Source organism: Neopelma chrysocephalum, unplaced genomic scaffold (assembly GCF_003984885.1).
Source record: "Neopelma chrysocephalum unplaced genomic scaffold, ASM398488v2 Primary Assembly neopelma1_103b, whole genome shotgun sequence".
Lineage (NCBI taxonomy): Eukaryota > Metazoa > Chordata > Aves > Passeriformes > Pipridae > Neopelma > Neopelma chrysocephalum.
Window position 1 is genome coordinate 1,684,406 of NW_020897767.1, and position 12,126 is coordinate 1,696,531.

At 46.5% G+C, this 12,126-nt stretch overlaps 1 protein-coding gene across 1 annotated transcript in view; it reads left to right on the top strand.

Moving 5' to 3' along the window:
* The first annotated feature begins 811 nt into the window (after window positions 1–811).
* Window positions 812–12,126, top strand: part of RND3 (Rho family GTPase 3) — a 12,159-nt gene continuing 844 nt past the window's right edge. The window contains exons 1-4 of the mRNA XM_027695956.1: window positions 812–1,150; window positions 1,262–1,349; window positions 8,047–8,156; window positions 9,608–9,742. Of these exons, the coding sequence (XP_027551757.1) occupies window positions 1,001–1,150; window positions 1,262–1,349; window positions 8,047–8,156; window positions 9,608–9,742 (483 nt within the window). The 5' untranslated portion in view covers window positions 812–1,000. The remainder of the gene's footprint in view (window positions 1,151–1,261; window positions 1,350–8,046; window positions 8,157–9,607; window positions 9,743–12,126) is intronic.

The window sequence follows — 12,126 nt, forward strand, 5'->3', positions numbered from 1 at the left end:
GAGCCAGCCCTGCAGGGCAGTCCAGGCTGAAGGTGGCTCTCCTCAGCCCTCCTCACCATCCCTCAGCCCTCCTCAGCTTTTTTCAGCCTTCCTCAGCCTTTTTCAGCCCTCCTCAGCCTTTTTCAGCCCTCCTCATCCCTCCTCAGCATTTTTCATCTCTCCTCAGCCTCTTCATGTTTCCTCATCTCTCCTCAAATTCTCCTCAGCCTTTTTCAGCCCTCCTCAACCCTCCTCAGCCCTTCTCAGCTCCCCTCAGACCTTCCCAGCCTTTTTCAGCCCCTCCTCATGTCTCCTCATCCCTCCTCGGTTCTTCTCATCTCTCCTTGGTTCTCCTCATGTCTCAGCTCTCACCCCTCCTCAGTTCTCCTCATTCCTCCTCTGTTCTCCTCATCTCTCCTCATCTCTCCTAGTGGCTTTTCTTCTCTCATCCCTCCTCGTCCCAGCCTGTGGCACTGGACCACCCTGAGGCACCCTGGACCACCTGTCCGCCCCTCTGGAGGCCACACAGCCCCACATACCGCAGATTCCCAACCGTAGCGCTGACATTTAAGGACGGCCCGTCTAAAATTTAAAAAAGAACGCCACAAAAACGCCCTTTATTCTGCCCGGGGCACCGCGCCGCCCTCACACCGCCCTCCCCTCGCCGAGGGGCTGCCCGGCCGCGCGGCTCCCCCAGGGGGCGCTGTGCTCCGGCGGCGCGCGGCGGCGGACGGGGGGGCGTGGCCCGCGCGGGCGGCGGGCGGTGATTGGCGGGCGCGAGGCTATAAATAGGGGCGTGCGGCGGGGGGACAAAGCAGCGAGCGCGGGACCGGCGGGCGGACGGGCGGGAGCAGCGGCGGCGGCGCCTCCGCGCTCCACCTCGGCACTTTTTTAAAAATATTTTTACCTTTTTTTTTTTTTTTTTGCGAGGAAACCTGTTGGGGGGTGGTTGTTGTTTGGGGTTTTTTTTTTTTTCTCCTCTCTTCTGTCGTGGCCGGCCGAGGGACTTAAGCGGAGATCAATGAAGGAAAGAAGAGCGAGCCAGAAGTTATCGAGCAAGGCGGTGATGGATCCCAACCAGAACGTGAAGTGCAAGATCGTGGTGGTGGGGGACAGCCAGTGCGGGAAGACCGCGCTGCTCCACGTCTTCGCCAAGGACTGCTTCCCCGAGGTGAGAGGAACGGCGCCGGGCTCGGGGTTGGAGCCGGGATGGGGTCGGGATTGGGGTCGGGGTTGGGGTCAGTCCGTGCTGGCGGGCTGACCCTGCGCTGTCTCCCGGCAGAGCTACGTCCCCACCGTGTTCGAGAACTACACGGCGAGCTTCGAGATCGACACGCAGCGCATCGAGCTCAGCCTCTGGGACACCTCGGGTGAGCGCTCCCGGGAATTTGGGGGGGGATCCGCGGCTCCCGCAGCTCCCGCAGCCCCTCGCCCTCTCCGCATCCAGCTGCTCCTGGGTGCTTTTTTATATTAAAAAAAAAAAAATCCGGGATGTACTTTAAGGATGTACTTGGCTGAGGGTGTGGACGAGCCTGCACGGAGCGATTCGTCAGCATTGCAGGGGTTTGTGTCCTCACCTGCCTGCGGGGAGCTCAGCCGGGCAGCTCCGGCGGCACCTCCGCTCCGCTGCTGCTGCCTGGAAACCCTCGCAGCAGAGTGAAAAGGTGTTTTTATGGTGACGGTGAATGACATCAGCTCGCCTTGGAGCTCCTTGTGGCCTCCTTAATGCCCGCTTGGTGTTTTACAAAATACAGGACTCTTTTTTTTTAATCCCCCACGATGTTTTAGAGAGTCTTTAAGGGCAGGAAAGGCTTTTTTAGGGAAAGCCTTTAGCCTTTATCCCTGTTCCTCTGTTATCCCTGTTCCTCTAGGATGCAGAAGGAACCATCCTCTTCTACATAATGAAATAAATGCTGAAGGTCCTCTTCGTTTTTCCAGTTGCACCTTCAGTGACCATGCCAAAAACTGGCTCTCCTGCCTCAAAGGTTGAGGTTTTTAGTGCTTGGCTGTCTCAGTTGACATGTTAAGACATGTTAAGACATGTTAAAAGACATGTTAAGACATGAACTCTTCTAGATCTGGATAATTAGAGCCAGGAGGATGAGGATGCACCCCTAAACTTGCGCAGAGGAGCGTGGGCAGCCAGGGTGCCTCTGCTCTGGATAACTGAGAACTCTGAGGTGTCCAGAGGTGAGTGACACCACGAACCATTAACAGAGGTGTGGGAGCATCATTATCCACAGAACCGATGGGGGAAAAAAACCCGGAGGAACCTGCCAGGACACACAACCCCTTTCTTCTTCAGGCAGCCCCTGGCGATGGCTCGTTAATGCTGAATTTGGAGCCAGCAATTGCTGCTAAATGTGACAGCAGCTCTCTTACCAGAGATGAAAATGTTAATCCCTCTTTAAAAAAAGGAGTTCAGGAGGCGGGTTGGCTTTCCTCGTGCTCTTGAGGAAACGATTCCAAATTCTTGCAACACGATTACTGGGAAAAGGCAGTCTCAGCCCACAACCAGTATCAGCGTGGCTCTGAGCTGATTTTTTTTTTTTTTACTTCATCTTATGCCAAGTGAGACTTGCAGACTTCCAGAGTGTGTCTGGTTTGAGCTTTCATCCTCATTACTAAGCTGGCTTTGACTGTGGAATAAGGGCTTATTAAAAATTAATGGTTATTTTGGAAAATTTTATCTTTAGCTATTAAAATGCGCAGGTGAAGCTGTTTGGCATGGGAAGGTTTGGGATCTGGATGTCAAAGGCTGGAGACACCCGTGTAATGAAATATTCCATAGCACTTCAAAAGGCAAATGCAGTGGAAGGAACACCTTGGCAGCCTTTTGTCCTCTTGGGACTGTCCTGAACTAACAGAAAATTGGGTTGAGTCAGAAGCTCGAGATCAAGTGGGTAATTTGTCTGGCATCCAAAAATGAAGAGGAAATATTTGAAAAAGCCAAGACTTGGTCTTATAAAGTGTTGCTGAGTGGGGACTCTGGATGGGGAATTTTGTCTCCATAAACATCCCTTCTCACCGTCTGCAAGAAGCAGCACTCCCCAAACCCATTAACCCAGAGCAAAATCACATCAGCAGATAAGAGCCAGCAGGAGATAAGATAGTGTTTTAGCATTATCTTCAGGTCTTGGTAATTTAATTTTTACAAGTCTTTGTCCTGGTCCTCTACTGAATTAGAATATGTGTCTGAATGAGGTTTTTGAAGCAGGGCTAGGTCTAATTAACTTAAAAATATGACTGATTGACTGCCAAGTGCTAATGGAAGATCATGGCCATTGCAACCTGGCTGGAGTCGGGTGAGATGCTTCAGGATCTCTTGAAAGAGGGTGAAAGATGTTATTGCAGATACTTTCAAGTACTTATTATCCATCTTTTCTTTAACTCTTTTCCAACTGGGAGCATCTAGCAGGCTGCCTTACCTTTTATTCCCTTCCTTTAATTAAAATAACTGTTGGGTTTTGCAGTGAATCCTTTGGAAGGATGTACTTGACTTCCAGCTTTTTTTTTTTTTGCTCACTGGGAAAATGAGAAAAGCTGTGGGTTAAAACAGTCTGGTGTCAGGGTGAGAACAGGCCCTGCTGTTTATAATTCTTTATTGTGTAATAACAACGTGTTTTTTTACTAGAGGACCCTTAGGTACAAAATTTAGGAGTCATGCAGTTGATAGGAAAGTTTAGAGCTGACTGGCAATTTATTGGGAAGCTGTTGTTGTCTCCTATTCCTATGGGCATATCCAAGACACAACACACTCTTACAAGCAAAGAGTGGAATGGGAAGGTTCATTATTCAAATGTTTTCTGGTGCTGTCTAGTTCTGCAAGTCATTAGAAGGATTTAAATTAGCCACAGCATTAAGGGAAGCACTTGCCAACTTGAATTTCAATTGGGTTTTGGACTACCAAGCCTCCTCTCAAAGCAGGAATGTCTGGTTGCAATCTCCCTGCACCATAAATTATTCCACTCTGTGGTAAAGTGTGGTAGTTTTGAGCTGTTTGGGAGCTGTGGGCTTGTTTTGGGAGGTACAATATTAGAATTTCTCCAGGTTAAAGCTTCATTTTGTCCTTGCACAGTAGTGGAACACTTCTCTATTAGTTATCTGTCTTCATCTGTCATGGTCTAATCTAATTACCAAGTTTTTTGGCTTTTTCCATGGAAAGTGATATTTATATTTCTTGCTTGGACAACAGCAGCTGTGGCATAGGAATCACATGCATTAATTAGGTATACATACCTGGGTCTCCCTAAAATGTATTTTAGGGCTCTTTTTAATTGCTTGAACCGTGGAAACTGCACTGGATACTCCAATAAAATAATTCACAACAGGGCCAGAAATACTTGGGCACTGCTGGGGATTAGCAGGTAATTAAATCCAGAAGGACCTTGGAGCTTTAAGTCAAGTTGGCTTTGCTGGGATTTGGGTGTATAAAGTGTACTCAGTGTCCATAGAGAAGCAGAATATTAATTATGAAGTTTGTGCTGTCTCGATTTTTCCCGAGACTGAAACTTAGAGGAATTAAAGTTCCTAATTCCCAAAGTTCCCTGGCAGTAACCACTTTAAAGGAAATGTCCAATTTCTGCCTTTACCTTCCAGTTCCACTTGGAAGTTGAACCACGTGATTTTCTTATTTTAATGGCAGAGTAACAGTAACTATTTTTTTTTTAAATTTTAATTGGAATTAAAATCAAATCACCTCCCAAAGTCCCGTGTTCTTTGATGAGAACACTGAAGATGCCCTGGATTTTGTGATCCTCGTGTGCTTGGAGGTCACAGGTTCTGTGATAGCCCAGAAAAATCACCTGAACTCCAGAGCAGCCAAGTTTTTTGGAAGGAGGAAAACCAGCAGCAGTGAATCAGCTCCTTGGAGCAGCCACTGTGTGTTTGATGTGTTTTCTCTGGAGCTGATAATTAAGTGAGCCCAAGGCTTTGGGAGTGAAAATGCTGCTGCTCATCTGTTGTTCTTTCACTTGACTGGACTCCAAAAGGCTACAAAGACTTGAGGCCTGGTGGTGTGGAAATAGGAAAGTCTTGCCTGTTACTGAGCATCACTTCCCTCAAGGCAAGTGGTGGGACAGTGGGGCCGAACCTCCTGCTTGGAGCTGCTGGTGGCTCTGGATCCTCCAGACAAGCAGCTCTCCCTGATTTAGCATCTTAGAGCAGTGCTAAACCACCAAAAAATTCATTCTTCTCTAGCTAGTAATGATATAATTCTGTTATTTGTTAAGATAGCAACATTTAAGCCTAAGCTTGGTATCTACTCTAGACCAACATTGCTGGGGAGGGGTTTGATTTCAGTTTAAAAGCTGAATTTATCTTGGACTTTGCACGAAACGTAAGGGTTCAAAACTAGATAATTCTTAATGTTTCAAGTATTTTGCCTTGAATTATTTAAGCTGCCAAACAAATTAAAAAAAAGGAAGGTTGCAGCTGGAATAGATTCCCAGCACAGAGGGAGATGAACTACAGCCCTATCAGCTAAAACTGAAAAATCACCTCGCCAAAAATGTTTTATTTTGTAGGAGCAGGATCCCAAAAACAAATAGGCTGATTTTTATTATTTTTTTTCCACAAATACCACTGCTCCAGCCCTACATTTCCCTTCTGTTTTCGAGGGTTGGCACGCCTTCAACTCTGCAAACTCGACATGAGAAAGGGCGAGCTGGAGCTGTCTGTTCAGACTTGAGTGAGCCTCATTCCTGGCATTCCTGCCTTCTGAGGGTTTCTCTGGGAATGAAATGCCAGCCTGAATAGGCCTGCACAGTGAGAGCTGCAGCCCCTCTTTATTTGCACAGCCATAAAGGCTCAGTTATTGCTGCTGAATGAGAGCAGGAAATTTCCTTTGTGGATCCCGCAGCCCGAGCAGTTTAAACGGTTCCTGTTTGTTCTGGTTCCTGTTTGTTCTGCCGCGGAGAAAAGGTGCTGGATATTCCTCCTGGCCTATCCAAGCATTTATCCCAGCTCAGCATCTTTAGCAGGAGAGCTCCAGAGGGGAAAAGCTGAGGAGCAAAACCCTCAAAGCTCCAGCTTTGGGGTGGGAAGGAGTCTCGGGGCTGGAGGTGGTGACTCTGTGTATACATAAATACGTGCTGGTGGACATATATGGTGTGTTGTATCCCTGGAGCCTTGCTGAGTGAGGAGATAGGTATGTGTCTGAGGAATTAGTTTCTGGGTGAGGCTTTTTTTTTTTTTTTTTTGAGCCTCCTTTCCAACCAGCAACCACTTGGCATCGAAGCTCTTCCATCCTGCCCTTACACGCTGGAGATGGGCCGGTTTATGGCACATTGTCCTGCAGTTCCTCTCTGTCCAGGGCACATCCCTTGGCCCCCGGGGCTCCAGGAGGAATAACTTGGCCCCGGGGGCTGCAGGATGGAGCTGTAATAGCAGTGCTGGAGATAGCTGGGGAGTAATTAGCAGGGAAAATGCTTATTGATGGTCCCTGGGAGCGGAGCTGAGCTCCAGTGAGTAGTTTACTATGGGTCACCTCGCTCAGAGCTCTCCCCAACATGTCATTTAGTGCTGAATTCAGTTAACTGTGGTGTGAAGAGCAATTCTTGACAGCTGCCTCTTTGTCAGCTTGACATCATTTAGGGAGATGAGCATTTGAATAAAACAGCCTCGTGCAGCAAATTACCTTCTGCTACCTAGTTTGGTAAGGCTTCATTCCCCATGTGTTACCCTTCGCTTCAAAAACAACATTCCTGGGATTCTTGACTCCTTTTCCCGTGCTGTAGGAGCTGCCCAACTGAAGTCATACTGTTCACACCATCCCCTGCTCTGCCTTGTGCAACGGGCATGAGCTGCCTGTCACTTAAAAACTCCAAGAATTTCCCTAATCCCTCAGCCTCTGAGGCCTTCCAGCCAATTAGTCCCAGAGAGCTGGGAAATTGGTGGCATAATTAGCTGATAACCCCCCAAAAAGCCGTGTTTTTGTTGAGTGTGTTCTGTGCTGGGTTGTATGCTCGTGACAAAAAAAAAAAATACAGAAATAAGGGTGTGTTGTGAGTTTTAAGTTCCAGGCATGCATTTTAAAGCCCAAGCTCTCGCCCTGTTGAGCCACTTAACTGGTTTAAGCACCTTTTTAAATCAGAAATATGGTTCTCCTCAGGTGGTGAAGCACAGCAGACTTAAGGCCAAACCAGATGCTGGCTTCCTCTTTCTCAGGGAAAAAAAAAAAGGAAAATTTTATTTCCCCAAACCTGTTGCCACATTCACCAGCTGATTAAAATGACGTTTCTGATGTATTTGTAACTCTGCACATCCTGAGCATTCTCGAAGAAAACCCTTCACAGCTCTGCAAGTAAAACATGCCCAAAGTGCAATATTGTGCCTGCATCTGTTCCCCCAGATCACTAAATTAGCTTTGATCTCCTTGATAAAAATCCGGTTTATGGGCTAAACATAAACATTTATTGCAAGCATTTATTGGTTTACAGATTAATGAGGCTTTTTGTGACAGACAACTTGCCTGCCTACAGGACTGGGATTCCTTCCTGCTGGACTCCTGCAATAAATGCTTTAATTGGAAGCAAGAATTTCGTCTAAAAATTCCCAATATCCATGACAACTAACGATGCTTTTTTTGCCCTTGGAGCCGTTTGTTTTAAATTAACTGTTAGGCAAATCAAAACTGCTGAATTTCCAAGCTTTATGTGGTTTTTGTTTTTCCATGGGAGCACAAGTGTGGCAAATCTGCTTTGAAAGAGCCTTTTGGAGTTCAAGGATTTGTTCTCCCAAGTCGAATCCCTGCAGGTTAATGCTGGGACTTAAACTTAGGCTGACCCTATTTCCCTCTCCCTGTTGTTGGGAGGCTTTTGGTGGGAGGTGGATCACTGGGGTGCCATCACTCTGAATTACTTGGGAAAGCTGCTGCTTTTGGAGGTGAGAGACAATAGGAAAGTGGGGAAAATGAACCATGATGAGTGTTTGGGGGATACTATTCTGTTGGAGAAAAAAAATAGCTGGGTGCTAATAAAGAATTTAACTGAAAACTTCTCTAAACTTTCTGAATAAGTGCAGAAAATAAAGCATAAACTAATAAAAATGTTGTTTGTTTCCCTGCAGGGTCTCCTTATTATGACAACGTCCGTCCCCTCTCCTACCCAGATTCTGATGCTGTCCTCATCTGCTTTGACATCAGCAGGCCAGAAACTCTCGACAGTGTCCTAAAAAAGGCAAGTTTTGGGAAACATTTGCACCTAAAACCGTTGGAGAAGCTCATCCTTAAATCAGTGCTGCTGTCCCTTCACTTTGTTTCTTCGTGGCAGTGCTTTGCAGGGCTGGAATTCGAGCTCGTTTGTTTGCAAAGGGGGTGAATTAATTGGAGACAAAGACTCTGCTAATGGGTGTTGAGGGCTGAAGGAAATTCTCATTCCTCAGCCCTTAGACAGCAGGGAGTTGCTGATGGTGGTGTGAGGTGCAGCAAGGAATTGTCTCTCACATGATGCTCCCGTAAGAGACAGGGTTGAGAAACTTGGCCACCTTGTACAGGTGGTTAAAACGTGCCAGCCAAGGGTTTGGACTCCTGCCATGGCTTTACATAATTCCTCAGCCAGTGACAAATGCCTCTGGAAGCCACCAGCAGACCAAGCAGTGGCATGGAAATACAATCTCAGTGACCCAAGATTCAGAGTCAGGCTTTCCATGAGGGAAAACATTGAATTTTGAACATTGGCTCTTGTGTTCGAGGTGGTCCTGGTGCTCCCCTTGCTGAGCATGACTCAACTTTGCACTGTTTTTTAAGGCTTAATGACCTGAAGTTCCTCTTTTTTCTGTAGCTGGGGCCAGTGGTTCTTGTCTCACTGGGATGAAGTGGCATACAATGCTCTGAATAGCCTACAGAAAATGCTCAAAAACTATTCTCTCAGCTACAAACTGTGCCAACAACCATCCAGAACTGTGTTTTTATTGTCTCTGATAATGTTGGTTACTATACGGTCGCCTCACTGTGTAAATTTTTCTTAATAAGCTTTTAAACCCAAATTATAACCTTAGATTTTGGGGATTATCATCTGATCAGGTTATGCTGTGAAATTTTTGATTTGTGTTTTTAACCTATTAGGGATTCTCATCTGTTCACATCATGCTGCTGAATTTTTGGCTCTCTGGTGTTCTCAAAATGACTTTGCAGAGAGGGAGAAAAACAAGGGATATATCACAAGTTCTGTTTGAAGAGCTTTTTGATGGTTCACAGGTTGAACCTTTGGCAGATTTGTGCCGTTTTGGGTGTGAGGATTTAGGCCTGAGCCAATATTTAGCAATGCTTATTTTGTGGTAGCTCTGTCTTGAGGAGCCACCGAACGTGGCAACACCAGATATCAAATGTCCCTGGGCTGGGTGTGAGAAGCAACAGGTCTGCAAACCTTTACTCACGTAGGTAAATAATCTCATTTCCTCTTGCTTAGTAAGTCAGTGGAATGAATGAGTGTGTGAGATACTGAGATTTCATCCCTGACTGGGTTGTGCTGGAGCTGATGCCTTCAGAAATCAGCTCCGAGGCAGAACAATTACATGAGAATATTTCTGTGTGGGATGTCATGGCTTATTAAACTTCATCTTGTACCTGCTGTGGATTTAAACATTTAACTACCTGGCTTTTAACAACAACAACAACTCAATTTTACAGTGGAAAGGTGAAATCCAGGAGTTTTGCCCCAACACCAAGATGCTCTTGGTGGGCTGCAAGTCGGATCTTCGCACGGACGTCACCACGCTGGTGGAGCTCTCCAACCACAGGCAGACCCCCGTGTCCTACGACCAGGTGTGTGCCACAGCCTTCCTTGGGCTGAAGGGTGGAAGATAAACCTCTTTTCTGTCACTGTAACCATCTTTATGAACAATTTCTCCCCCCTTGTTGACATCCTAGAAAGCGGATGTGCTCTAGAAGGTGAATTTGAAAGGGGTGAGCAAAGGCAAAACCTGCCCACAGATTGGATGCAGCAGGAAATCCTGCAGCCCCACAGCACATCATAGCTTTAAACACCATAAGATTGTAGCCTTATTGGTTGCAAAGGGATTTTTAAATGAATTGTGAATAAACTTCACTCATTCTGCCCCTGCGGACACCGAAAAGGAACTGAGAGCTGATACATCTTATTTACTGACAGATTGGTAAAATTGCCAAAATGTCTCAGGTTTGAATGGCATTCATTTGACTTGTCATCAGGACAAGTATTTGCATCTAATCTGTCCCCTTTAAAATCTTGATACCTTAAAATACCTGTGAAGGCACCTCTGAAGGGGGCAGCAAAGCCAGAAAGCACCTTAATTCTTGGAAGTGTTCTGAACTTCTGGAGAAGTGAGAAGTCTGGAGCTATTAGGGGATAGATAAATTGAGGTGAAAGGGAAAGGAATCAGGTCGTGGGAGAGCAGGATTGGGAAAGCTGGGCTCTGAGGTCAACTTGCCTTTATTACTCACATGTGTGTGATCACTGCAGCTGAATCACAGTGATGGTGACAGATACACCCTGTGGGAGGGAGAGTGGTACCTCCAGAAGCCACTTCAGTGTCTTTATCCTGTGCTATCAACCAGTTTTTGATGTTTTATTCACAGTCTGAGGTTCCCAAACCAACAGCTCCTAATATGGGATGGCTCGTGCTGCTCCTGCAGCATGTTTTAATTGAGAAATTGCAGTACTTCAGTAAAATCACCGAGTCTCACCCCTTGAGTGATCAGAGAGTGATCAAAAATCTGCTGGCAGGTGGAGTTTTTCCCCTGGAGGTGGATTCACCCCTGGAGTCACAGCTCAGCCTGTGCCCCTGAGGAAAAGGAGTCAGCTGAAGACCAAGGGCTGAGCCAGGAGCTACTCCTTGGCATCCAAAGGGAAAACTGTACGTGTTCCAGGGAAGCCCATAATTTCCTCTGTAGCCTTTGTAAGCAAAAGCTTGGACTGAGCAGTGTTTGGTGTATTTTGTGGCTGCCAAATTCCTGGTGGCACCAAACAACCCGACACTCCTGCGCTGGGTCCTGCGGGGTCGAGACACGGCTTAATCTTAAATTCCCTCTCCTGGCTGAGTCAACACGGGATCAGAGAGCTTAGTGGGGCTTTCCCATTCCTCTGGAGTTCATAGGAAGCATTGGGAGGATAAAGGCCTGGTGGTGACACCCTTTTCCTGTGTGTTACCCAGTTCTGCTGAACTACACCTGAGCAAACATTGCCGAGGCTCCACAGCGTGGGTTGGTAGGAACTGAGGTGTTTGACTGGGGAGGGAGGGCTTGTCCTGCAAGCCAATACTCCTTTATCAGCCACTCCCACTTCAAATTGATAAAGTGGCTGCATCACTGCAGGGTAAATAGTGAGGATTGACAACTGGATCTGATGAGATTGGTGCCATCAGCCTGGCAAAGAGGAGGGGTTGGACCAGCTCGTGCCCGTGAATATGTGAGGAGTGGCACGTCAAGGATGTGGTTGGGTTTCATAACTTCATCAAAGATTCATCCCCCAGAAGTAAAATTCCACTGAGAACAACTCCATTTTTTCACATAATGCTGCATTGTGTCCCAGGAGCAAAATCCACAACAGGATATTTGGTCATTGTCATCTGTGGGTGTCATGTGTTGTTTTCTTTGTGCTGCTGGAACAAACATCCCTGCTTTGACTTTTAGTGCCCTTAAACTCAAAAAAGAAGGGCTCCTCTAACCCCTAATGTCCTTTTTTTCCTTCTTTTCCCTGTTCCCTGGCTAGAAGTTGATAGAACCATCTCTGAGCCAACAGCCCACAGCACATTTCCCTATGAACTTTGCTTTAACAGGGGCAGCTGGTTATTCCTTAAGGCCCAGAATCCATTTTTTCCTTGGAGATAGGCTTAAATCTGGGAGCTGCCAGCTCCAGACCTTTTCCAGGAGCATGTGATTCATGGATTGAAGTTGAGGTGAAACTGCTAAATAGGCCCCAGTAAGACTCTTTAGGCTTTTTGCACTTGTTTGCAAGTCACTGAGTTTTTCTCCTCTTCCAGTTTCTGTCTAAATGGTTGGATACTTGTTCAGCTCATCCTGGGAAGCAAAACTCAAGATTATTTTATTTTGCAAAATTAGCTGCTGGAAATTTGGCTTTGGTTTTCACCAAAAAAAAACCAGCACTGAAAAGGAATTGTGAGATTTGCTTTGGCTCCCTCCAAATCTCAGTATTGATTATGTGTTAAGGT